This window comes from Bos indicus x Bos taurus, chromosome 9 (genome assembly GCF_003369695.1).
Source record: "Bos indicus x Bos taurus breed Angus x Brahman F1 hybrid chromosome 9, Bos_hybrid_MaternalHap_v2.0, whole genome shotgun sequence".
Classification (NCBI taxonomy): Eukaryota; Metazoa; Chordata; class Mammalia; order Artiodactyla; family Bovidae; genus Bos; species Bos indicus x Bos taurus.
The window spans coordinates 81306991-81333889 of NC_040084.1; the positions used below are offsets into that span (position 1 = coordinate 81306991).

General features: G+C 39.8%; 1 protein-coding gene across 1 annotated transcript; it reads left to right on the forward strand.

The window, feature by feature from the left end:
• Positions 1–1250: 1250 nt before the first annotated feature.
• LTV1 (LTV1 ribosome biogenesis factor) lies at positions 1251–18267 on the forward strand. Its single transcript, XM_027551750.1, has 11 exons — positions 1251–1456; positions 2443–2574; positions 3437–3610; positions 9036–9123; positions 12278–12419; positions 12777–13032; positions 15152–15279; positions 16167–16306; positions 16800–16852; positions 17041–17241; positions 17374–18267. Exons 1-11 carry the CDS (start codon positions 1454–1456, stop codon positions 17482–17484), a joined length of 1428 nt encoding a protein of 475 aa, XP_027407551.1. The 5' UTR covers positions 1251–1453; the 3' UTR covers positions 17485–18267.
• The last annotated feature ends 8632 nt before the right edge of the window (positions 18268–26899 follow it).

Below are 26899 nucleotides of genomic sequence, written 5' to 3' on the forward strand. Positions count from 1 at the left end.
TTCATGAGAAATGCTGGACTGGATGAAGCACAAGCTGGACTCAAGATTGCCGGGAGAAAATATCAATAACCTCAGATATGCAGATGACACCACCCTTATGGTAGAAAGTGAAGAGGAACTAAAAAGCCTCTTGATGAAAGTGAAAGAGCAGAGTGAAAAGTTGGCTTAAAGCTCAACATTCAGAAAACTAAAATCATGGCATCTTCTCCCATCACCTCATGGCAAATAGATGGGGAAACAAGGGAAACAGTGAGAGACTTTATTTTGGGGGGCTCCAAAATCACTGCAGATGGTGACTGCAGCCATGAAATTAAAAGATGCTTACTCCTTGGAGGAAAAGTTATGACCAACCTAGACAGCATATTAAAAAGCAGAGACATTACTTTGCAGACAAAGGTCTGTCTAGTCAAAGCTTTGGTTTTTCCAGTAGTCATGTATGGATGTGCGAGTTGGACCATAAAGAAAGCTGAGCACCGAACAACTGATGCTTTGAACTGTGGTATTGGAGAAGACTCTTGAGTGTCCCTTGGACTGCAAGGAGATCCAACCAGTCCATCCTAAAGGAAATCAGTCCTGAATATTCATTGGAAGGACTGATGCTGAAGTTGAAACTTCAATACTTTGGCCACCTGATGTGAAGAACTGACTCATTTGAAAAGACCCTGATGTTGGGAAAGACTGAAGGTGGGAGAAGGGGACGACAGAGGATGAGATGGTTGGATGGCATCACAGACTCAATCGACATGAGTTTGAGTGAGCTCTGGGAGTTGGTGATGGACAGGGAAGCCTGGCGTGCTGCAGTCCATGGGGTCGCAAAGAGTAGGACACGACTGAGCGACTGAACCGAGGATCCTCCGTTGCTAAGGCAACCAGCTCTGCGTCCCACCCAAAAAGGGAACTTGAAACGTCGAGGACCCAGGAGAGTGGCCACCTTTCTTTTGTGCAGTTTATTTGTGTGTTCTGTTTGTCTTGTTTACGGCGAGGAATAGGCAGGAAATACAACTGTCAATGGGGATGCTAGATCCGTGGCTTCTGTTCTGAGCAGAGGGCGATATAAAAGCAAGTTCGCCCATAAACAGCGACCCCTTTTCGCGCCTCATCTCGCACAAGCGCCCACGACTCCCTTCCCCAGATGATTTAATTACGGACAGAAAAGACCCGCCCTCCCGGGAGTGGAAACAGCCCCACCCACCAATAGTTTCTCGCGATCCTTGAGCCGGCGTGAGCTTTTCGTAATTTCCGGTCGTGATCCTTCAGCCTTTCGGCGATTGGTCCGTTTCCATGGCCTGCTGAGTGATTTCCAGCCGGTTCCTGGAGCCGCACGTGTGGAGTGGAGCAAAGACTGGGAGGTGAGCTGATTCTCAGAGGCGTTCGGGAGATCCCCTGTCACCTTCCGTCCGACTAGGAGAGTGCTGTCGTCCCTGTTTGGCGTGAGTGCCGCGCGGCTGCAAGCATGGTAAGTAGGAGTTGGGGCGCCCTGGTTGGCAGAGGCCAGGCTGGGTCCCCTAAGCCAACGGCTTCTGCATCCTGGAACTGGGATGGCACGTCCGAAAGTGAAGGCAGGCGGCTTTTGGCCCACTGTCCCAGTTTGGGTCACCCTCACCACCGCGGGCATAGTTTGCGGTTTAGAGTGGGGCTTCTGCGGCCTAGCGTGCCTGTGGAGTAGACAGAAGAGGATGGCCTACCCTTTACCCTCCTAGAGGCCTAAAAACCTATAACAAGGCACACAGATGCGACACCCAGTGCTCCGTGACGTCAGGCGGAGAGGGGTTTGCTCGTCTCTCCAGACGTCGCAGTGGCAGGTGTCTGCTCATCTGTCTACTCTGGGGAAGAGGAGCTTCTAAGATTGGGCCTACTCAACTGGAATGATCTTTCAGTTTAGAAACTCGAGGTTGTGCAGTGAAACGAGAAGGTAGAACGATGGTGAATCTTGTATTTCAATTTCAGCTGTTGTGTCATGGTATTAATAGTTGGTACAGGAAGTGTTTCTCCTGCTTGTAACTCTTCCTCAGATTTTCCTGTGGTGGTGTGAACCATTCTGGTTCAGACTCAGAGGGACCTTCTCTGAGCCCCCACTTGAAAGTAACTGTTGAGTCGTTACCCATCCCTGTGTTTCCTTTTGCTTGCCTTCACCTGAAACCCGGCTCTCGGTGATTTGCTTGTGGAGAACAGGAATTTTAACTTTCCCATTGCTATATTCCCAGCACCTATAACTAGGTTTGGCACGGAGTACCTCCCAAAAAAGGTTTGTTGAAGGAAGGTAGTTTGTTTTGTTTTGCCTTTTTTTTTTTTTTTTTAACATAGTTGATGTTGCCTGCCCTGAAAGTGCAGGTTTTGACAATCTGTTGATCCTTTCCATAACTTATTGAAGATGCCTGTGTGGGATATAAACTATTTTTTGCTGTTGTTCTGATTTATTACTGTGATTCTGTTTCTTTGAAGCCTCACAGGAAGAAAAAGCCCTTTATAGAGAAGAAGAAAGCTGTGTCTTTTCACCTGGTCCACCGGAGCCAAAGAGATCCTTTAGCAGCAGATGAGACTGCACCCCAGAGGGTTCTGTTGCCTACACAGAAGGTAGGTCCTGTTCTATAGCCAGTAAGTTTGTAGGTGGATTGTTGATCGTTTTTAATTATATTAGTCAGGTGCTGTTCTCAGATAACTGATCTTCTGGGAAACAAAATATGTGATTTAATTCTCAGTAAATATGGTCATTTTAACATCATGCATGTTTATTTTGATTGAGAGAATATTTTTATTGGAGATGTTTAAGTGAGCAGTCTTGTAGAGTAATGGAAAATATTCACTAATCCATCAGCAACAATGCTTTATTGGGTTATTTAGGGCACAACCATATGCTCAGTCTATGCTTTCCATGAGATATTGGCATTTCATAACCACAAACTGTATTTTTGCCTCCTGGTCATCTCATGAAATGTAAAACTCATTTAGGTTTAGAAAATGCAAGGGAGCTTTTAAAAGGTTGATTTGGTAATTATCAGTCAGAGTATACTTGTTAAGTGTGGGTAATGTGGAAGGAAGTATTGGGGAACCCAGGCATATTTAGCTTTGTTGTAAAGCCAATTGGTGTTATGCCTTGAGAAGTTTCTTTGCGTATACATTCAGGAAATTGTACTTACCTTCCAGTGCGCCCTAGTCTTTTAATTCTCCACATGACATGGTAAAATAGTGTGTGTGTGTTTCTTGGCTTGAATTGTTGCACAGAAGTATCTAATGGAAGGAGAAACAGTTTTCATTCCATTTTAATTTTATGTGGCATCCTGTGTTTCCTGAGTTTGTCAAGAAGTCTTTGTCTCATTCCTATCAGCCAGAGTGTTCATGGGTCATCTGCCCCATGTTCTGAAAGCTGTGCTCATTGGAAGGTTCCTGGGTTTTGTCCTTGGAGTAGGTACTATGTCCATTTTGTTTATTGTCCTAGATAAAAGATGAAGAAAGGCGAGCAGAGCAGAGGAAGTATGGAGTGTTCTTTGACGACGACTACGACTACCTGCAGCACCTGAAGGAACCGTCTGGGCCCTCGGAGCTCATTCCCACAAGTCCCTTCGGCGCACCTTACAGGGGAGATGGGAGAGAAGAGCCTTTAGCAACTTCAGTAAGACTCTTTAGCAATTCAAGTGTGAGTGTGTGTGAGGGGCCGTGAGTGAGTAAACCACCACTTTTAAATCAAGGTAACTGTTTGAGGCAAGAAATGGTGTCAGCTAGAGAGCTGAATCTGCCCTCAGTAGTTGCTGCTCATGGGCTCTAAGCACAGGCTTAGCTGATCCCACAGCAGGTGGGATCTTCCAGACCTGGAATCAAACCCATGTCCTCTGCATTGGCAGGCAGATTCTCACCCACTATACTACCAGGGAAGTCCGTCTTTTTAGTTTAGTACTAGTGTATAGTAAATTTTCTTGTTAAACTTTTATATCACTTTTGGCACTTAAAAAAGATGAATATATTGGGTTTATAGACAGAAAGTAGAGATACAAAAAGCATCAATTTCCGCTGCTTCTCTTCTCCAGTCCTGTCATAGTCTAGACTTTTTCCTTGGGGAAGATGTGATCATAAGCTCCTCCAGTCCATACTTCTTGCTTAGTTCAGTTCAGTCGCTCAGTCGTGTCTGACCCTTTGCAACCCCATGAATCGCATCATGCCAGGCCTCCCTGTCCATCACCAACTCCCGGAGTTCACTCAGACTCAAGTCCATCGAGTCAGTGATGCCATCCAGCCATCTCATCCTCTGTCGTCCCCTTCTCCTCCTGCCCCCAATCCCTCCCAGCATCACAGTCTTTTCCAGTGAGTCAACTCTTCGCATGAGGTGGCCAAAGTATTGGAGTTTCAGCTTTAGCATCATTCCCTCCAAAGAAATCCCAGGGCTGATCTCCTTCAGAATGGACTGGTTGGATCTCCTTGCAGTCCAAGGGACTCTCAAGAGTCTTCTCCAACACCACAGTTCAAAAGCATCAATTCTTTGGCACTCAGCCTTCTTCACAGTCCAACTCTCACATCCATACATGACCACAGGAAAAACCATAGCCTTGACTAGATGGACCTTTGCCTGCAAAGTAATGTCTCTGCTTTTGAATATGCTATCTAAGCTGGTCATAACTTTCCTTCTAAGGAATAAGCATCTTTTAATTTCATGGCTGCAGTCACCATCTGCAGTGATTTTGGAGAAAATAAAGTCTCACACTGTTTCCACTGTTTCCCCATCTGTCTGCCATGAAGTGATGGGACCAGATGCCATGATCTTCGTTTTCTGAATATTGAGCTTTAAGCCAACTTTTTCACTCTCCTCTTTCACTTTCATCAAGAGGCTTTTTAGTTCCTCTTCACTTTCTGCCATAAGCGTGGTGTTATCTGCATATCTAAGGTTATTGATATTTCTTCCAGCAATCTTGATTCCAGCTTGTGCTTCTTCCAGCCCAGCGTTTCTCATGATGTACTCTGCATATACATTAAAGGAGCAGGGTGACAATATACAGCCTTGACGGACTCCTTTTCCTATTTGGAACCAGTCTGTTGTTCCATGTCCAGTTCTAACTGTTGCTTCCTGACCTGCATACAAATTTCTCAAGAGGCCGGTCAGGTGGTCTGGTATTCCCATCTCTTTCAGAATTTTCCACAGTTTCTTGTGATCCACACAGTCAAAGGCTTTGGCATAGTCAATAAAGCAGAAATAGATGTTTTTCTGGAACTCTCTTTCTTTTTCGATGATCCAGCAGATGTTTGCAATTTGATATCTGGTTCTTCTGCCTTTTCTAAAACCAGCTTGAACATCTGGAAGTTCACGGTTCATGTACTGCTAAAGCCTGGCTTGGAGAATTTTGAGCATTACTTTACTAGCGTGTGAGATGAGTGCAATTATGCGGTAGTTTGAGCATTTTTTGGCATTGCCTTTCTTTGGGATTGGAAGGCAAACTGACCTTTTCCAGTCTTGTGGCCACTGCTGAGTTTTCCAAATTTGCTGGCATATTTGCTGGCATAAAGTGAGAGTGCAGCACTTTCACAGCATCATCTTTCAGGATTTGGAATAGCAACTGGAATTCCATCACCTCCACTAGCTTTGTTCGTAATAATGCTTTCTAAGGCCCACTAGACTTCACATTCCAGGATATCTGGCTCTAGGTGAATGATCACACCATCGTGATTATCTGGGTCATGAAGGTCTTTTTTGTACAGTTCTGTGTATTTTTGTGAACTCCTAACATTCTTCTGGCTAAATTGTATTGGCCAGTAAAAGATTGTTTAATTAATTTTGGATAAAAGTAACCACTATCTAATTAACTCTTCTAACAGAATAGGACTATTGAAGGGCACTTCAGTGATATTTATAAGGCTATGTGGATTATGTTGGAAAAACAAGTGCCATTGGTTTTCAGTAGCATGATGCAAAAATATGGATGGGTCCTATGTGTTTCTTACTGTAATGTGTAACAAACAACCAAAGTGAGTAAACCAGGAGTACTGAATATGCCCTAAAAACAGAAAGTAAAGCAGTACAGAAAGGCAGTGAAGAAATTAGTAATGTGTGGTCAGTCCCTGATTTTTTCATGAAGCAAAGTAGGTGTTGTCACAGCAGAGAGCAATTCAGAATCGTTGCAACCAGTAAAAAAGTCACAGGCCTTTATCCAAAATGTAATTACTGTCTAAACTCTATATATATGATTCTTTTCTCCAAAGGTAATTCATTAAGCACAAGGTTATCCTCCTCTTTTTAACCCCCGAGTCCAAGGATAGATAATCACAAAGTGTCTTAAAAGTACATATTTTACCACAGGTTTTAAAAAGTTATTGTAATATGTACCAAAGTGATTAAATTATGCACTTTAAATGGCTGAACTGTAATATGTGAACTATATCTGAGTACATTTTTTAAGAAATAGGATTCTACAGCAGAAAGCCAGACCTTTGCCCATGTTTATGCGCCTGAAAAACTCTTTAGAAGCCCTGACAGCTTACTACGTAGGCACTCGTGCTCTTCAGTGGCTTTCAGCAGGCTGTGTCTGTGAGCCAGTGAGTGTGCGCATCTTGGCTTCCTGCCTGCTCCTTGACCGAGGATGGGACAGTTTTGAGGTCCATGGGCAGAGAACACATTGTGGTGACTCTTACATTATCAACTGTGTAGTTGAAAAGATGAAACTAAAGCTTAGGGACCAGTCAGAAAATATCTGCCAGCCCATGTTGAAGTAGATTGTACGGTGTGCAGAATGAGAGAGTTGACACAGGAAAATTCCAGAACAGTAATCAAGAAGAGCTTCATGGAGAATGAAGAAGCTGAGCTGGCCACTAAAAAGGGTGGAGTCTGTTGAAGAGAGTAGGATCATTCCAGTCAGAAAGAAGGGACATGAGGTAGTATTGTGGGTCATTGTGTCTAGCACATGTGTGCTCCATAAATTACTTTGAATTAGTCCATGATGTAAGGAACTGGACTTGATTTTATGTGGAGGTTCCATTACTGAGTAACAGGAATCTGGACACATAGAGTAGACAAGGAGTTTTAATCTGGCAGTAATAGCCTTTGACTATGTGGATTACAACAAACTGGAAAATTCTGAAAGAGATGGGAATACCAGACCACCTGACCTGCCTCTTGAGAAATCTGTATGCAGGTCAGGAAGCAACAGTTGGAACTGGACATGGAACAACAGACTGGTTCCAGATAGGAAAAGGAGTACGTCAAGGCTGTATATTGTCACCCTGCTCCTTTAACGTATATGCAGAGTACATCATGAGAAATGCTGGGCTGGAAGAAGCACAAGCTGGAATCAGGATTGTTGGAAGAAATATCAATAACCTCAGATATGCAGATGACACCACCCTTATGGCAGAAAACGAAGAACTAAAGACCTGTTGGTGAAAGTGAAAGAGAAGAGTGAAAAAGTTGGCTTAAAATTCAGCATTCAGAAAATGAAGATCATGGCATCTGGTCCCATCACTTCATGGCAGATAGATGGGGAGACGGTGGAAATAGTGACAGACTTTATTTTTGGGGGCTCCAAAATCACTGCAGATGGTGATTGCAGCCATGAAATTTAAAGACGCTTGCTTATTGGAAGGAAAGTTATGACCAATCTAGACAGCATATTAAAAAGCAGAGACATTGCTTTGCCCACAAAGATCTGACTAGTCAAAGCTATGGCTTTTCCAGTAGTCACGTATTGATGTGAGAGTTGGGCTATAAAGAAAGCTGAGTGCCAAAGAATTGATGTTTTTGAACTGTGGTGTTGGAGAAGACTCTTGAGAGTCCCTTGGACTGCAAGGAGATCCAACCAGTCCATACTAAAGGAAGTCAGTCCTCAATGTTCATTGGAAGGACTGATGCTGAAGCTGAAATTCCAATACTTTGGCCACCTGATGTGAAGAACTGACTCATTTGAAAAGACCCTGATGCTGGGAAAGATTAAAGGTGGGAGAAGGGGATGACAGAGGATGAGATGGTTGGATGGCATCACCAATGCAATGGACATGAGTTTGAATAAACTCGGGGAGTTGGTGATGGACAGGGAAGCCTGGCATGCTGCAGTTCATGGTGTCTCAAAGAGTCGGACATGACTGAACTGAATAAAAGATTGGACTAGATGTAGATTAAGCAACATCTAACTGTCATCTGTGCCCTGGTTAGCCATGAGTAAGATGGTGCCCAGAAAATAGATATGAAGTAACTGTATGCAGAAGTTCAAAACAATGAGTGGATAACAGTGATTTATGATCTTCCTAGGATTTAAGCAACCAATTCAGAGAAAAGTTGTGCCAATACCAGAGATGAGGACGTTACCTCTGGTTTAGGTAGGAAAAGACTAATTTTGTTTTGAAATTTGAAGAGTGGAGTTGTGAGACCAGGATTGAATCCTCCAAACCTCACTTAACTAGTCTCAGGCAGTCATGCCATTTAACCTTTCTTAGCTTGTGTTTGACTAAAACATGCTGACAACTCATGGAGTCGATAGGATTAAGTGAAGTGATATACTAGATTAAGTTTTGTGAAGTATTACAGAGAAGTTGCTTTTGACATGATGGGGATATACATGTTCAAAATTGGTAACTGGAGTATAAGAGAGACAATGCAGAATATGGTTGTGTTAGTAGAACTGCCGTAACAAATTACCACATATTACCACTGGGTGGCTTAAAACAACGGGGATGTGTTCTGTCACAAGAAGTCCGAAAGCAAGCTTTTGGAAGGTTGTTCCTTTTCGGGGCCTCAGGAAGAATCTTTTTATGCCTGTCTCCTAATTTCTGGTAGTTGCCAGCAATCCTTAGTTTTCTGTTGCCTGTAGGCATAGCACTCCAGTCTTCCTCCATCTTCATATGCCTTTCTCCCTGTGTGTCTTATTGTCTTTGCGTGGCCTCCTTATAAGGACACACCATCATCCAGTATCATCTCATGTCAACTCATTACATCTATGAGGAACCTGTTTCCAACCAGGTCACTTTCTGAACTGGATGGACGTGAATTCGGGGGGCACTTCAACTCTTAGTAGTTCAAAAGTATTTCTAAATAAATCTAACCATTGCATAATTTATTTTTCAAGACCAGTGGAATTAAGTTGCCTTCCTCAGTGTTTGCATCAGAGTTTGAGGAAGATGTTGGATTGTTAAATAAAGCAGCTCCTGTTTCAGGTATGTATAATTTTAACTTCAGGTGGACAGAGCTGTATTTTACAAAAAGCAACATATAGTAACGATACAAAGTTTTTCTGTACCTGATTAAGTGTTGGAACAATTGAGATGTGTTTGAATTCAGATTAGAGATCATTAAATTAGGAAGGGTAACAGTGATCAGTGTCTCTTTATTGTCATCAAATTCTTAATCTTTAAAGTTCCTATTTGGAGAGAAAAGTGGGAAGATTATTTTTGGTGATCTAGTAGGGGAATTTTAGCCTTGACCTAACCTCTCACAAAGGAAACAGTGGTAACTCAGGTAGCCTTACATTCGTGTGGTGCAGTCATGAGAATACTTAATCTGTGTGCTTTCAGAATTTCTCCCAAGAGTGTAGAGAAGTATTTCATAGAAGTCCATCGTACCGTCTATTCTAGATACACCAAAAATTAATCATGTTTGGGTTCTTTTTTGCAGTACCAGGACTAAAATGAACAAACAGAAGTCAACAGATGTGGTGTTTGATATTTCCTACTAAACTGCCTTAATTATTGACCAACACTTGCCATGTGTCATTCATTCATTTAATCCATTCTGCAAATTTTTTAGTTGCACTATGACCGAGTTTGGGTTAAATCAGAAAAAAACATTGTCTCTGACCTCTTAATTATCATCAGGTGGGAAAGATAGACAAAGAATGGGAAATTTCAATCATAGTACAAATGAATGAATTGTTGTGAAGCCCCAAAGATGTCGTGGTTGATGTCTTAGAACTTAAGTAGGTAGATGGGATAGGGTGGGGAAGAGAGGATATTCCAAGAAAAAGCATAAATATAGGAATCTGCACACCTTTTATCTGTAGTAGGCCTGGAATGAAGGGTAAGGGTTAATGTAAAACAAGGCTGGAGGTCAAGTAATGGCCACTCTGTGAAGGGTGTTGAAAGCCATGTCAGTTTATAGGTTTGAACTTGGAAGTGTTTCTAGGACTCTTAATATTTTTACATATAGAAGAACACAGCTAAAGAAACAGGTTGGGATTTGATAAAATCTCATAGTCTGGAAAGACAAAGAGTCTGAAAAGACAGGAGTTTCACAGGCTACAGATATTTGTTAGGTTGGTGCAAAAGTAATTGTGATTTGCATTATTGAACTTTGCCCTTTGATATGGGAATCCATTCTTTAGCAAAAGTGGTTATGTTATACATCATTTTAATGTGCATTTCCTGCTTTATGTGTTTTTATACTAATGACTTATTACTTGCTGTTCATTTCATGTTTATTTTAGACTGTAGAAATGATGTTTGACAAAAAGCAAATTTGAGCGATTTTTTTTTTTATTGGAGTTCAAAAGTGGGTCATGGTCATAAAGCAGTGGAGACAATTCACAACATCAGCAACTCATTAGGCCCAGGAACTGCTAAGCAACTTACAGTGCAGTAGTAGTTCAAGAAGTTTTGCAAAGGAGATGAGAGCATTGAAGATGAGGGAGCATAGTGGCTGATGAGAGGAAGTTGATAGTGGCCAACTGAGAGCAGCCATCAAAGCTGATCCTCTTACAGCTACACAAGAAGTTGCCAAGAACTCGGTGTTGACCATTCTACTGTCATTCGACATTTGAAGCAAATTGGAAAGGTGAAAAAGCTTGATAAGTGGGTGCCTTGTGAGCTGACTGAAACTCAAAAAAATCGTTTTGAAGTGTCTTTTATTGTGTGCAGCAGTGAACCATTTCTTGATCAGATTGTGACATACAGTGAAAAAGTGGATTTGATACAGCAGCTGGGGATGATCAGCTCTGTGGTTGAATGGAGAAGAAGCTCCAAAGCACTTCCCAAAGTAAAACTTGCACCCAAAAAAAGGTCATGATCACTGGTGGTCTGCTGCTGGCCTGATCCATTGCAGCTTTCTGAATCTCAGCAAAACCATTACAGCTGAGAAGTACGCTCAACAAATCAATGAGATACACCAAAAACTACAAAGCCTGCAGCCAGTATTGGTCACAGAATGGGCCTAGTTCTCCACAGCAACACTTGATCACACGTCACACAATCAACACTTCAGAAGCTGAATGAATTGGGCTACAAAGTTGTACTTCATATGCCACATTCGCTTGACTTCTCGCCAACTGACTACCACTTCTTCAAGCGTTTCAACAACTTTGCAGGGAAAATACTTCCACAACCAATAGGATGTAGAAAATGCTTTCAGAGACATTATTTTGGCAACAAAGGTCTGTCTAGTCAAGGCTATGGTTTTTCCTGTGGTCATGTATGGATGTGAGAGTTGGACTGTGAAGAAGGCTGAGCGCCAAAGAATTGATGCTTTTGAACTGTGGTGTTGGAGAAGACTTTTGAGAGTCCCTTGGACTGCAAGGAGATCCAACCAATCCATTCTGAAGGACATCAGCCCTGGAAATTCTTTGGAGGGAATGATGCTAAAGCTGAAACTCCAATACTTTGGCCATCTCATGCGAATAGTTGACTCATTGGAAAAGACTCTGTTGCTGGGAGGGATTGGGGGCAGGAGGAGAAGGGGACGACAGAGGATGAGATGGCTGGATGGCATCACTGACTCGATGGACGTGAGTCTGAGTGAACTCCGGGAGTTGGTGATGGACAGGGAGGCCTGGCATGCTTCGATTTATGGGGTTGCAAAGAATCGGACACGACTCAGCCACTGAACTGAACTGAAGAGTTCATTGAATCCTGAATCATGGATTTTTACAGTATAGAAATAAGCTTATTTCTCGTTAGCAAAAATGTGTTGATTATAATGGTTCCTATTAATAAAGATGTGTTTGAGCCTAGTTATAATGATTTAAAATTCACAGTCCAAAACCACAATTACTTTTGTACCAGCCTAATAATTTGTTTCTTCTAACAGGTGAATTTAAAGCCCAATTTTTTCCTGCGGGTAAAAGCTTTGAATTTTTCTAAATAGACACAGCTTAATATTTTAGATCTGTGTTTTACCCAGTGGGTATTCGAACCAGAGGGACTTTTTCTTTTTTAAATTTTCTTGCAGTTATGTTTTTATTCCTGAACTTTTAAAAATTTTAATCACTGTTTTATCCTCAGTATATAGAGTCAGGCATGTAATAGCTGCCGAATTATATTAGTTAAGTGAATGAATCATGCTTTCTTGGGAATTACTGCTCAATTTTTGTTTTCCTTCTAGGACCTCGGTTAGATTTTGATCCTGACATTGTTGCAGCTCTTGATGATGATTTTGATTTTGATAATCCGGATAATTTACTTGAAGATGATTTCATTCTTCAGGCCAATAAGCCAACAGAAGAGGAAGAGGGAATGGAGATACAGTATGTGTGGTTTGTTTTGAAGCAGGAATGCCCTGACTGTTGCTTCCATAGGTCTATAACCATTAGTTACAGCTGGAAGAGACCTTTGAGAGCATTTGGTCTGAGTCTTCTCATTTTAGGATAGAAAATGTAAGACTTGAGGTCCCTACAAGCCATCAATAGATGGGGCTAAAGTCCAAGTCGCTTGATTGCTAGTTCATTACTTTTCCAAGCAAATCATACAGGTCAAGCAGCACAGCTGTTCTTGCCTAAACAAGGATCCTGCCTGAAATACCCTCAAATTTTACTTGTGTAAAGTCATTTGGTTCTGTTGTTTTTCAAGTTGTTTTGACAGTTAATTTATGGCTCTGACTTTAGGAAATCTGAGGCTGAAGATGACAGTGAGTGGGAAGATGTGGATGATGAGAAGGAAGGAGGTAGTGATGATGATAGATATGACCGTGCAGGCTCATCAGATGAGGATATGTCTGCCCCTGGAAAACCTCTTGGGGCTATAGAAAATCACTTCTTCTGGGAAGAGGAAACAAAAAGTCGCTTTACTGAGTATTCCTTGACGTCCTCAGTCATGAGGAGGAATGAACAGCTGACCCTACATGATGAGAGGTTTGAAAAGGTAAGGTTTCCAAATGGGGAGCCTTTTAACACCAATTCCTAGTACGCATTATGACATTGGAACCCAAAGCTAGAATTTTCAGTGTCAGACTGTGTCTTTTAATAACAGATCATAAAATGGCCCCAGTTTTCATTCTGGAAAGAATGTGTTTAAGTCAGAAAGTGACTGATCAAACCTCCTGACATTCCTCGTAGAATCTGATAATTTGATTTTGAACCTCTCTGATCCTAATCTCTAAGAGTATGCTATCTTCAAGCATTGGCCTGGGCATAAACAAAATTCCATTTTCCCTTTTCTTTTTTTTTTGAGTGTTTTTCTTACTGTTATATCCCAAGACCTAATACGGTATCTGGCATATGTCAGGAATTCAGACTGTTAAGTAAATGATGAATAAATTCCTTCAAGAAATACCTAAGATAAAGGTTTTAACTTTGCCTTTTCAGCGAATATTCATTTCCCTCTTTTCTCCAAGAACTAGGCAAACTGTTACTAATAACCTCACTTTTCAGGAGTTACATCACCCCTTGCTTAATTCTTTCACAAAGCCTGACAGTGTTTACAATATTTGAATAATACAGTAAACATCATCTAAACAAAGAGTGAAATTTGTGCATTAACACCGTTTATTTACACAGTCTATTAGCTTGCATAATCAGTGACTATGGAAGTATCTGAAATATTCTGAGGTAAAGATTTCTGCCTAGGATTTGTTCAAGCTGAACAGAATAACCTCCTTTCATTTTAAAAATTAAATGGATGTACAATGTTATATAAATAACAGGTGTATAGTATAGTGATTCACAATTTTAAAGATTATATTCCATTTATATTTATTATAAAATATTTATAGTTGTAAAATATTTGCTGTATTCTCCCATATTGTACAGTATGTCCTTATTTTATACCTAATAGTTTATGCATCTTAATCTGCCCCTATTTTCCCCTTGTCCTTTCCCTCTCCACTGGTAACCACTAGTTTGTACTCCGTATTGAGTCTTTTTTGTATTCACTAGTTGATTGCATTTTCTTAGGTTCTGCATATAAGCAATATCATACAGTATTTGTCTTTCACTTAGCATAATACCCTTCAAGTCCGTCCATGTTGATGCAAATGGCAAAATTTCATTCTTTTTTATGTCTGAGTAGTATTCTTGTGTGTGTGTGTTTATACATGTGTATACACATACCGCATCTTTATTCATCTGTTGATGGGTGCTTCAGATCAGATCAGTTGCTCAGTTGTGTCCGACTCTTTGCGACCCCATGAATCGCAGCATGCCAGGCCTCCCTGTCCATCACCAACTCCTGGAGTTCACTCATTAGGTTCCTTCTATGCCTTAGCTATTATAAATAGTGCTTCTGTGAACATTGGGATACACACATCTTTCCAAGTTAGTGTTTTTGATTCTTTCAAATATATACCCTGAGGTGGAATTGCTGGGTCATAATGGTAATTCTATTTTAGTTTTTTGAGAAGCTTCCATAGTGTTTTCTACATTGGCTACGCCTATTTGCATTCCTATCAACAGTGTACAAGGATTCCCTTTTCTCCACATCCTCACCAGTATTTGTTATTTTTATTGTTTCTGATAGCCGTTCAAACAGGTATGAGGTGATACCACATTGTGGTTTTGGTTTGCATTTCCCTGCTAATTGGCAGTTTTGAACATCTTTTATGGCCTGTTGACCATCTGCATTTCCTCTTTGGAATAATGTCTGTTTATGTCTTCTTCCCATTTTTAATCAGATTATTTGGGCTTTTTTTTTGTTTGTTTTGATGTTGAGTTTATGAACTGTTTATGTATATTGTGTATTAACCTCTTAACGATCTTAACATTTGCAAATATTTTCTCCCATTGTGTAGGCGTTTTCTCTTATATCAGTGGTCATTTTCATGTTAAATGAAAGCCTATTTTCAGTCTTGATGTCAGTTTTAGAATGCTGAGTAGAATGTCTTCCACATCGTATTATTGTGCTAAATCTCTCCTAATACTTTATTAGTAGTTGTGATCTCATGGTAGGACTTAAATGTTGTACAGGAGTAAAATGTAAAATTAACATTTAAATGCCATAGTCTTCACATTCACTTTTCATGTTATGTTTTCTCTTTACATTCAAGTTTTATGAGCAATATGATGATGATGAAATTGGAGCTCTGGATAATGCTGAACTGGAAGGTTCCATTCAAGTAGACAGTAATCGCTTAGAGGAAGTTTTGAATGACTACTATAAAGAGAAGGCAGAGAAGTATGGTGACTTTTATTTGACTTCTTGCTTGTTTTCATTTTCAAATAGTCTGTAATTGCACAGCAGAATCTCAAAAACTACTCAGTCAGAATCCATATTTTGAAAATAATACATTTTCCCTAACCTTTTGCTCATATTTTGCTATTAAGAGTCCCGAAGCTGAATATAACAGTAAGTGGAAACACTGAGAGCCACTTTCTGTAGCTTTGACCTGAGAGTCGTGATGGAATCACAGGGTTAAAGTACAAGGTCACATGCACTTGGAGGATATGGTGCTTCTAGCCTCTTCGGCTGAAGACTCATTCTGACTTCTCAGTATATATACTCTTCATCTTCATGAAAAGGTGTTCTGAGAAGTAGATCAGAGTTTGTCTCTTCAACCTGATTAGCGTAACTTTGTAGCCGAACGTTTGGTAAATCATCATCCACATCAAGGTGATTTCTCTGAGAGAAACTAATGAGGTGTTTACATCTGCTCAAAAGATCTGTGTTGCCTGATGACTATCATAGGTAGATCCCAGTGCAGGACAAGGGTTACATTTTTTGAGTTATTTAAATACTTTCATGAGACAGATGGGCTAATGCTTTTCAAGGCTTTAAAAAAGATAATGTTATATAGGAAAACTTCGATCTTGTTTAATGTGCTAAAACTGTGTAAAGATACAGATAGGTTTTTCCTTCCTGTCAGCAGAATGGCAGGGGAAATGCAAGGCTGGATAGAGCTAATTGTGACAGTAAGTAACAGATGGGGCAAATGAGTGTGTGAATTTGAAAAAAGGCTGTTGTTTCCTTAGCTCTTTAGTGCAATTTCAGTAACATATAGTGTAATAATAAGTGGTATTTTTTTCCCCCTCCTCTATCTTCATTTTGGAAAACTCAACCAAAAGTTGTGTAAAACTGAATACTCTTGAACCCTTCGAGGATCAGGACCTGCCAGTGAATGAGCTAGATGGGTCTGAGGAGGAAGAGACTGTTACTGTAGTGCTTGAAGAAGCCAAAGAAAAGTGGGATTGTGAATCTATTTGTAGTAAGTATCTTAAGTATCCGTTTTACTGCTGAAAGTATGGTAGTAATTTTAAAGTATTGAGTACATTGATTTTTTGGAAAAGTACATATTTTGGGAAAATATTTCAGTTTGTTTTTATTCAGTCACTAAGTGGTGTCCGACTCTTTGTAACCCCATGGAACTGCAGCATACCAGGTTTCCCTGAACCCTCACTATCTCCCTCAGTTTGCTCAAACTCCTGTCCTCAGTGTTTCCCAGCATCAGGGTCTTTTCTAGTGAATCAGCTCTTCACATCAGGTGGCCAAAGATTTGGAGCTTCAGCGTCAGTCCTTTCAGTGACTATTCATTTCAGTTACTTAGTTGTAAATTGAAGTATTTAAAAATATAGCAGACACCATTGTTATTTTGAACTGTGAAAACACTAAAGAATATAGGAGGAACTCGGTGATGTTTTTGCTGAACTGAAAGTGAACTTGTTAATACATGATTTTTGTGTGTTTGTGTTTTTTTTAAGGTACATACTCAAATGTATATAACCATCCACAGCTTATCAAATATCAACCAAAGGTAAGGCATCGTGTTCTGAGCTGTTTGAAGTGTGCAGTGTAGGAAATGGAGCGTACAGATTATTTTCGCAGGGCTTTACCTCTTTGTGGCTTTCAGTGCCATTATGAAAAGCAACAAAATGTGCCATTAGTGAGCTGTTTTTTAGTAGGAGTGGAAAATAACCCAATTTCATTTTATCTTTCTTGCAGCCCAAACAAATCCGACTGTCTTCTAAAACAGGAATACCTCTCAATGTCTTACCTAAGAAAGGACTCACAGCAAAGCAAGTTGAACGAATGCAGATGATTAATAACAGTGATCTCCCTAAGACGTCAACCCAGCCACGTCTTAAAAGGGAAAGCAAAGAGGACAAAAGAGCACGAAAGCGAGCTATCAAAGAAGAGCGCAAGGTAAAATAGTCTCTCAGATGTGAGAACTAGAAAGAGCTGGGGCGGGGCAGGTATGGTCATGGGAAGTTTCTTTTGTAAAGTTAGTCTACATCAGCGTGAAGATTTTCATAACATGAACATTTTCTTGCACAGGAACGGAGAGTGGAGAAGAAAGCCAACAAATTAGCCTTCAAACTGGAGAAAAGAAGGCAGGAAAAAGAGCTGCTGAACTTGAAGAAGAATGTTGAGGGTCTAAAGCTATGATAGTGGAACATTTAAGATAAGGTGCTTTCCCCATTAGGGACTTCTCGTTACGTTAAAAAATAAACGAGGATCTTCAAAGAGAGAAAACTATTCAGTCTGCCATTTTTATTGGCAGGTATTTTTTAAAAAACAGTATGGTATTTGTATTTATATCATCAAGTTTTCTCTGCCAACTGTCTTGTAAATATTGTAATATTTTAGAATTTAATATTATGGGCTTAAATTTGCTTAAATAAATGACAATGGACATGAAATGTTTGGATAAATTAAAGGAAAAATGTTTTCATAACTTAAATGGAATTGATTTATTCTTCATTTATTTGTACAGTTGTCCCAGTTGCCTTTTGCAGATGTTCTCAAATATTTCTTTGAAAGCTTTCCACTCCTTTTCAGGACTTAAGTGGTTTGATTTCCTGTATGTTGAAAAATAACCCAGTTAAAAATTCAAATTTGAAACAAAAGTGGCAAGAAGAGCTTCCCTGAGAAGGTTCCACTGGTTGGAAGCTAAATTTCCCATTGCTGTATTCAAAGGGTTATTTCAAAAGGGTGGTAAAACAATATCAGGGTCACTGGGACTCAATTACTGGCTGACTTGTTTTTGGAATTTAGGAACAGTGAAGACAGGAAACAGAAGAAATAATCAAGAAAACTTCCTTGGCTTCAGTGAGTATCTGGCTCAAAATCAGAAATATTTACTTAAGTTCAAACTAGAGAGCTTGTCTTTTCAGTGTTATTTAATGCTTGGAACTATTCATACTGATTAAAATACATAGTTGAAAAAACTCCCTGTCTTTTGGTGAGATTTTTTTAACTTTTTCAAGGCTCAAGCAATGACACCATCACAATTGTTAATTATTTGGTAAGCTGTGACTTTGTTGCAACAGACAAGTTGTTACTGATCCTTGTTCATGTGTCTGTGACTAATGCTTTGTTATCTGGACTGTTCTGAAAAAAAAAAAAAACAAGAAATCTGGACACTGTTGGTCTGAGCAGGGTACAGAATGGCTGGGGCACAACCATTCTTAGCAGGTGAGCTATATTTGATATCTAAATTATTAGGAAGTGCCTTCATCTATAATTTGACTGTGGCTTTTCCTAAGCTGATAGGTGTTATCTTTCTCTGTATGTTATGTATTCTAAATCTTAAGTAGTTACTGTAGAATTTAAAAAGAGTTGTGGAAAACAGTAACATTAGGTGCTCTACTGACATTGATACAAAAAGTTTGGCTGAAGAGCTTGTTGTTACAGAAGTAGAAAACTGGAGAGCACGAATTTAAATACCAACCTGTGGAAGCAAAAGGCCAGATGATGATTTATATTTGTATTTGTATTAGGAATGTACTAAATCCTAAAGAGATGACCATATATTTTGGTAGCTATCTCATTGGAAGGTTTTTTAAACCACAAGAATCTTAACAAGATGTGGAATGTTACTTCTAATTTTACCAGGCCTGACTCAAATGGTTTAAGTCAACATGTTATATATTTTGCAGTTAGGAGAATGTGACTAAAAGCCACTAGTTTTCGTGAGAAACATTGTGATTTTAGCAGATTATCCTCCAAATATAAAGATCTTGATTTTAATCAGGAAAAACGTTCTTAACATAAGTTCATAACTTTTTGGAATATTTATGATGTGAGTCATGTATAAACAATGGTTGGAAACTTCAGCTCTATGTTTAAATGTATGGTGTCCTAAGTAATAAGGGAGTTTTACCTTCAAGGACAGCATTGTCCAAGGAGGCAGGGTGTGTGCAAGAAAATATGACCAGCGATGTCAAGTCACTGCGATAAGTATCACTTGAAATGAGAATCTTGGTACTTGCTGTTCCCTCTGAAGTGCCCTTAACTGTAAATAAATCTTCCTTAAGGGTGATGCTCAGTTGTCACCTACCCTATAAACTTTTCCCTGACCATGTTTTTCAAAATAGCTCAGACCTTTCTCTGCATTCTTTATGTTCCTTTCTTTCTTTATGTTCTCTAACATCTTTTGGCATCTGAGATGTATCTTTTCAGTCTCTCACTAGAGCACACTGAGGGCAGAGTATTTTTCTTTACAAAGTTATCCCCAGTGGCTATTTGGACAGATCTTTCAGAAAAGAATTGCTTAAACTTAAAAGGGCCTAGATTCAGTCTTAGCCAAAAAGAGGGCCTCAGGCATCCAAATAGTGGGCAAAAATTACTTAAGAATATGCCTGCTGTATCTTAAGGACCTATTTTGTTTAAACACTGTTAGTAATTGGGGTAAAGTCACTTTTTTGGATACTTTAGGACTTATTTTACAAGTCAGAGTATCGAGAGCTGTTATAATTTATGCTACCTGTGATGTATCCACAGCTCCATTGTGATGTCATCAGATCACTTTAGGTGAAGTACAGAACTTTATAAAGATTGTCAGTAACTTTGAATTATCGATGCTTTTATGTTCCTTCTCGTGTGTTGCCATTAGTATATTTTATTCAGCTTACTTGTTCCAGTTAAAGGTCAGAAGAAGGTAAAAATTCTAATGGCCTTGATTTTTACTTCTAAGACTTATAGGAGAATGTATAATAAACATTCCAGTTATTCAAGTTAAGTAGAACAAGTTATTCAGGTTAAGAAATAGAACACAGAAACCACCTGTGTGTTTTTATTCAATTTATTCTTCCCTTTGGTAACTCTTACAAACCACCTAGACTCTTATATTAATCACCATCTGCATGGTATCCCTATGAACACAATATCTTGTTTAGCTTTGAACAACTGAGAAGCACAAGTCTAGCTCAGTGACTCTTTGGTCAAGGCATCCTTGAGAAGATAGCTGAGTAGCCTGAGTCTTCAGCTCCTAGAGTTTTAAGGAACCCCACGTGCAGATGTCTGAACTGGGTGATGAGTGAGTCCTGGGAACACAAGTCACCACAGTTGGAGCATCCTGGATCTCCTGCCAAAATAGGCTTAGGGGTTATCTGCTTAGCCGTTTTGTGTTTTCTGCTTCTCTACTTAGCATGACCTCTCTCCGTCTCTGAAGAGATGAGTGCAGAGCCTTCCTGTGGAGTGAGATGAGTCTCCTCAGCTGATCTAGACATCAGTATGCAGAGTAAGCAGGCACTTTTCTGGGATTTGGTCAAGTAAACCAAGTACAGAACAGAATGAGAGCCAAAGAAACATAGGAAATAGAACCCTTAGATTACAGAGGCTGTGAATATCTCGGTTCTGACCACCTTCAGCATATCTGTGTCTTTAGTCGCTCTCGTCCAGTCTGAACTGGTTGCTTCTCTGGTTCTGGGGCCCAGCTGTCATCCTTCTCTCCCCCTTGTGTTGAATGCCTGTTTGCTGTATCTTACTCACCATGTGGAGTATATATCCTTCAGTCATTCTTGAGGCAGAAAACATAGGATGTAGTCTTTGAAAGCTTACATGTCTGGAAATGTGTTCTACCCCCATATCTGATTGGTAGATTGGTTGGGTATGAAACTCTAGATTGCAGGTTATTTTCCATCAGAAGTTTAGAAAAATTTTCCCTGCTTATTTTCATTTTTATTGTTTGTGAATCTGAAGCCATTCTGACTCCTGATAACTTTGTATGTTAACTTTTTTCTAAGTCAATAGAATCTGTCTCCAGTGTTATAAAATTTTACAATAATACTTCCTGGTATAGATCTGTTTTCATTTGTGTTGGATCCTCTCAATCAGGAGACTGATGTCCTTTCACTCCTGAAAATAGTTTAAAATTATTTTTATTTTGTTCCTTGTATTTTCTCCTTTCTCTCGATTTCTATTTTGGAGTAGAACCTTCTGGACAGGTACTGTAATTTGCTTATGTTTCAGTATTTCTATGTCATTTTACTCTACTTTTGGGGAGATTCCACTAATTCTGCCTGCCAACCTGTTGTTGAGTATTTCTCATGTAAGGCTTTTAATTTCTAAGAGCTTTAATTCTTTATAGTGTTTACTATGGGCTTACATGCTGGAGACTTCCCTCAGATCTTTGGAAATTCCTGTCTGTTGTTCACAGTTAAGATTGGAGGAAGAAAACACTGGAGACTGAATGGATGGGTAGCATCAGATAATTTTGAGCTTTTATTGTAGGGTGGTCTGGGGTGAGCTGTTTCTTGAATCTTCCCTGTGTCAGTATCTTTAGCTCTTTCTCCATGGAATGATTATATTCTCAGGAAAGCTTGCGTTCTGCCTTGAGAGTAAGGGTCTGGCAGGCAGAGTTCTGTGAGCCAAGTAGAGGAAGGTGGGTGTGGGATATTTTCTGCTTTCAGCATCACTGTAAATGAGATTAATCACTAGATTATATATACACATGTCATATATACAGTTAATCCTCATTAACCATGGAGTTCCTCTTTGCAAATTCACCTACTCGATAAAATTTATAACCTTAAACCAGTAGTCAAAGGTGCTTTCACGGCTGTTCACAGGCATGTACATGGCAGTTTAAGAGTTGAGTCCTCTAACACCCATGCTCCCAGGTAGGGTAGCACGATGTGATGCTCTGCCTCCTCGTTTCAGCAGTCCTACTGTAAACAAGTGAACATTTTATGTTCTGCTTCATGCCATGCTTTTCATAATGATGTACTTTTTCTTGATGGTTTCATGTTTAAAAGGCTCCCAAGCATAATGTCGGAGAAGGCAATGGCAACCCACTCCAGTACTCTTGCCTGGAAAATCCCATGGACGGAGGAGCCTGGTGGGCTGCAGTCCATGGGGTCGCTAGGAGTTGGACACGACTGAGCGACTTCACTTTCACTTTTCACTTTCATGCACTGGAGAAGGAAATGGCAGCCCACTCCAGTGTTCTTGCCTGGAGAATCCCAGGGACGGGGGAGCCTGGTGGGCTGCCGTCTATGGGGTCACGCAGAGTCGGACACGACTGAAGCGACTTAGCAGCAGCAGCAGCAGCAGCAAGCATAGTGTTGCAGGGCTGTCATGTGCCTTATGGAGAAAATATGCCTAAAATATTATCTAAAATATGTTAGATAATCTTCATGCCAGCTTGAAGTGTGTGGTTGGCTATGAGTTCAATGTTGTTGAATCAACTATATTTAAGGTGTCTTTGAACAAATACAAAGGAGGTTAAAATGTGACCCAGGGGCTCACAGGAGCTTAACTTTGTATTTCCCCCAGGAGTAATGTCAGTATTTGCACGTTTACTGCTTGCAGGGATATATGGAATGTTACTAGCACAAATATTGAGAATCAGCTATGTATATGTGAATGGTGTCTACCTACCCATGCCTTCAGCTGTGCCTCATGTTGACTCGTACACAGACCTTCTGTCTTACCCTTTCTGAAGAGTAGTCTTCTGCTAGAGTTGGAGAAAGGCAATCACGCAGCGGCTGTGGGATGAATGGGGAAGAGTCTAGGAATCTCTACCTCTTTTTAGAAGACTTTCCCCCTGATTCTCCATATTTTTGCAATCTCTTCTTCCTCATATATCCTGTCCCTGTGTCAGAGGTGTGTCCTGCTTCAGAAGTTTATATGATTTTGAAGGGTTCTATGTGTAAATCTGGATGGTTCTCAGTTTTGTTTTTTTTTTTTTTTTCTGCCATCAGCTTGGGAAGTGGATTTTGATGTAGTTTTATGTCCTCCAAGTTGGTTACCATGTCCTTCAGCTTTCCAGATTCTAGTTTTGGGGTTTTTTTTTTGTCCTCTTTCCTCCCTGTCCTCAGGGTTCTCCATGTTTCTAAGTCCCTTTACCATAGGATTTGCGGAGAAAGCAGAAAGAAAATGGGGTATTCTCTGCCATCCTAATTTCCTTAGTCTCAATTCCTTTTATTTTATAACTCATGTTCCTAAGATAATAAGTTTTGGCTAGTGTGCCAGCCCCTTTGCTGTAGGGCCCTGAAAGATGTTAGTATTGGTCATATTTGCATGTTCGAGGACTGCAAAGGACTCAAGAGTTTTTTTGATTCACTGACAACTAAAAACATATCTTTTTCCTTCTTTGCAATGTCTTTATAAGGTGCAATATAAGTAATGTGGATTGATAAGTGTCTCTACAAAGCATTCTTAACCTCCAGCTCAGAAAGAGAATGTCTAGTCTCAAGTAGAATTTTTTCCGACTTCACTACAGCCATAATCCTCTCCAAGTTTCTTATAAAATTTTTGAACTTAGATTTTGTAATGCTTATTTATCATTGTTAACATGCTAGACAAAACTGTTGATCGCTTCCAGATTACTTTCCTCATTTTAAAAATTGTCTTAAGATTGTGAACCAATGTATAAAAACAATAGCCACTTTAATAGTGGTAACTGCTGAGACTCCAGTTAGGGTAAAGTTAGAAATAGGTAAGTTAATGTCATTGTTTTAGAATCTTTTCTATCAAAAGAGCTTTTTTAATGTCACTCTTTTAAACAGCAATGCATAATGTATATAGAAAAATTGAAAATTTAGGAAACTCAAGTTTCACCTTTTTTCTTAGCACTCTGGGTAATTATATGTGTTGCGTGTGTACCATATATATATATGTGTGTGTATGTATATCCTTCCAGTCTACTTGTAAATACATGAATAAAAATACATCTTAAAATTTTCCATATTATTCTCCCACAAATCATTTTTAATTACTACATTTTCATTTACTCATTAGCAAGCTACTTCTGTAAAGGCCAAAAAGTATTTATAACTTTTTGGCTTTGCAGGCCGTATGGTCTCTGTTACAACTACTACACAACTCTACCTCTGTAGTTTGAAAATAGCAATAGATATTATATAAACAAATGGGCCTGACTGGATACTATTAAAAACTTCATTTATAAGATCATGCAGCCTCAGATTGGGCCCAATGGCCATGAGTTGCCAACCCAAAAGTATTTAAACTTTTAATTTTTGATGCAATTCATAACTGGAGATTCCTGCACTCTTTATCTAGTTTCCACCAAGTTACATCTTAACTACAGATGTTAAATCCAGTGTTAAATCTAGAAAGTATACATTGGTACAATGAGTGTTTGTAGTTCCATTCCGCACTTCTCGGCTAAGATCAAGTGCAGTTCCCTGCCGTGTTACTACATGCATCAACACCACAGTGAGGATAGAGAACTAGCCCATCACCCAAAGGTCTTCCTCATTCCACCTCCCTCACTGACCATCCCTACCTCTTGGCAATCACTAATCTCTTTTCCATCTCGCCTTCTGTCATTTCAAGAATATTTTACAAGTGGAATCATATGTGACCTTTTGAGAACAACTTTTCACTCAGCAGTGAGATTGAATCAGGTTGTTTTATGTATCAGTAGTTGTTCAGTCTCTTAAATTGTGTCCAATTCTTTGTGACCTTATGGTCTGTAGCATGCCAGGCTTCCCTATCCTTCACTATCTCCTAGAGTTTGCTTAGACTCATATCTATTGAGTCGGTGTTGTCATCCAACCATCTCATCCTCTGTCACTCCCTTCTCCTGCTGCCCTCAATCTTTCCCAGCATCAGAGTCTCTTTCAATGAGGCAGCTCTTCCCATCAAGTGGCCAAATTATCAGAGCTTCAGCATCAGTCCCTCCAGTGAATATTCAGGGTTGATTTCCTTTAGGATTGACTTGTTTGATCTCCTGGCTGGCCAAGGGACTCTCAAGAGTCTTCTCCAGCACCACCATTTGAAAGTATCAATTCTTTAGCCATCAGCCTTTATGGTCCAACTCTCACATCCATACATGACTACTGAAAGAAACATAGCTTTGACTATCCAGTCCTTTGTCAGCAAAGTGATATCTCTGCTTTTTAATACACTGTCTAGGTTTGTCATAGCTCTTTTTCCAAGGAGCAAGCGTCTTTTAATTTTGTGGCTGAGGTCTCTGTCCACAGTGATTCTGGAGCCCAAGAAAATAAAGTCTGCCACAGTTTCCACTTTTTTCCCCATCTATTTGCTATGAAATGTTGGAACTAGGTGCCATGATCTTGGTTTTTTGAATGTTGAGTTTTAAGCCAGCTTTTTCACTGTCCTCTTTACCCTCATCAAGAAGCTCTTTTGTTCCTCTTTGCTTTCTGCTGTTAGAGTAATATCATCACATATCTGAAGTTGTTGGTATTTCTCCTAGCAGTCTTGATTCCAGCTTGTGATCCATCCAGCCCAGCAAGATGTACTCTGCATAGACGTTAAATAAGCAGGGTGCCAATATACTGCCTTAACGTACTCCTTTTCCTATTTGGAACCAGCCTGTTGTTCCATGTCCAGTTCTAAGTGTTGCTTCTTTACCTGCATGTAGGTTTCTCAGGAGGCAGGTCAGGTGGTCTGGTATTCCCATCTCTCGAATTTTCCACAGTTTGTTGTGATCCACACAGTCTAAGGCTTTAATGTACTCAGTGAAGCAGAAGCAGTTGTTTTTCTGGAAACCCCTTTTTTCTATGATCCAGTGGATGTTGGCAGTTTATCAGAGTTCCTTTCTGTTGCTCAGCAGTGTTCCAGGGTATGAATGTATCACAGCTTGTTTAACGATTCGCATATTGAAGGGCATGGTTGATTCAAAGGATTCTTCTAAGGTTCTATTGATCTCCACGTTTGGTTCTCCGTGTTTCCTTTTCTTCTTCTTGTCAAGCTTCCAGGTCGAATGTGTTTCAGAACATGGTGGTCCATCTGTTCCAGGAGTTCAGTTGAATCATATTGTGTTTGTCATTATTTCAAACTCATTGAACTCAAAACTCAACTGATTCAAACCAAAGGCCATTGATCTTCCAGGGGCTTCCATCCATTTACTTTGCAGGTTAGCACTGATACAGTGTATTTATGGTGATGGTTGTGTAAATAGTCTTAATACTTGTGGAGACAGAGACTCAAGTTTGAGTCTCACTGTTAACACTTACTACCTGTTGTCCTCAAGAAGTCACCTAATCTTGAACCTTCATTTTCTTATCTCTTAAGGAGAAAAAAAAGAAAAAGGAACAACCCTATCTCATAGGTCTGTTGTGAGGATTAAATGAGATTATGTAGGAATCACCCTACAAATGTTACTGTAATATTCATAAAAATAAAGCATCCTTCATTAGTGTTTTAGAAAAAAGTTTTATAATTAGGATAAATAGTTTTTATTAATGGATAAGTATGTGGAGGAATGGGACATCCTGCTGAAGAAAGAAAATTATGACCTAGTTTTTACAGAGTTAGAAGGCCAAAAGAACAGGAAGAATGGTATTTCTGTATGCTGCAATGGATGACCTGTGTTCTAATACAATACCATCTGGCAGATGTGAGAAGAAATCATTTAAATCAACAGTGTCTCTAATGAGCTACCATCTGATTCCTGTTAATCAAGACTTCCTTTCTCAAACTGTCTTCCCATGGTTTCCATGACCCTGTTCTCTCCTGCTTTCTCCTGGCTTATCATCATCATCTTCTTGGCCCTTAAATATGGAGTTCCCTAGGGATCATCCCTGTACTTCTCTTTCCATGACCTCTTCCCTGGCAATATCATGCCTTTACATCACTCTCCAAACAA

What these genes read in the sequence shown, in the direction of transcription:
- LTV1 (XM_027551750.1), top strand. An exon ending in TTCTGTTGCCTACACAGAAG is followed by an intron (nt 2,575 to 3,436) that starts GTAGGTCCTGTT and finishes TTATTGTCCTAG; the next exon opens with ATAAAAGATGAAGAAAGGCG. An exon ending in AAGAGCCTTTAGCAACTTCA is followed by an intron (nt 3,611 to 9,035) that starts GTAAGACTCTTT and finishes TTATTTTTCAAG; the next exon opens with ACCAGTGGAATTAAGTTGCC.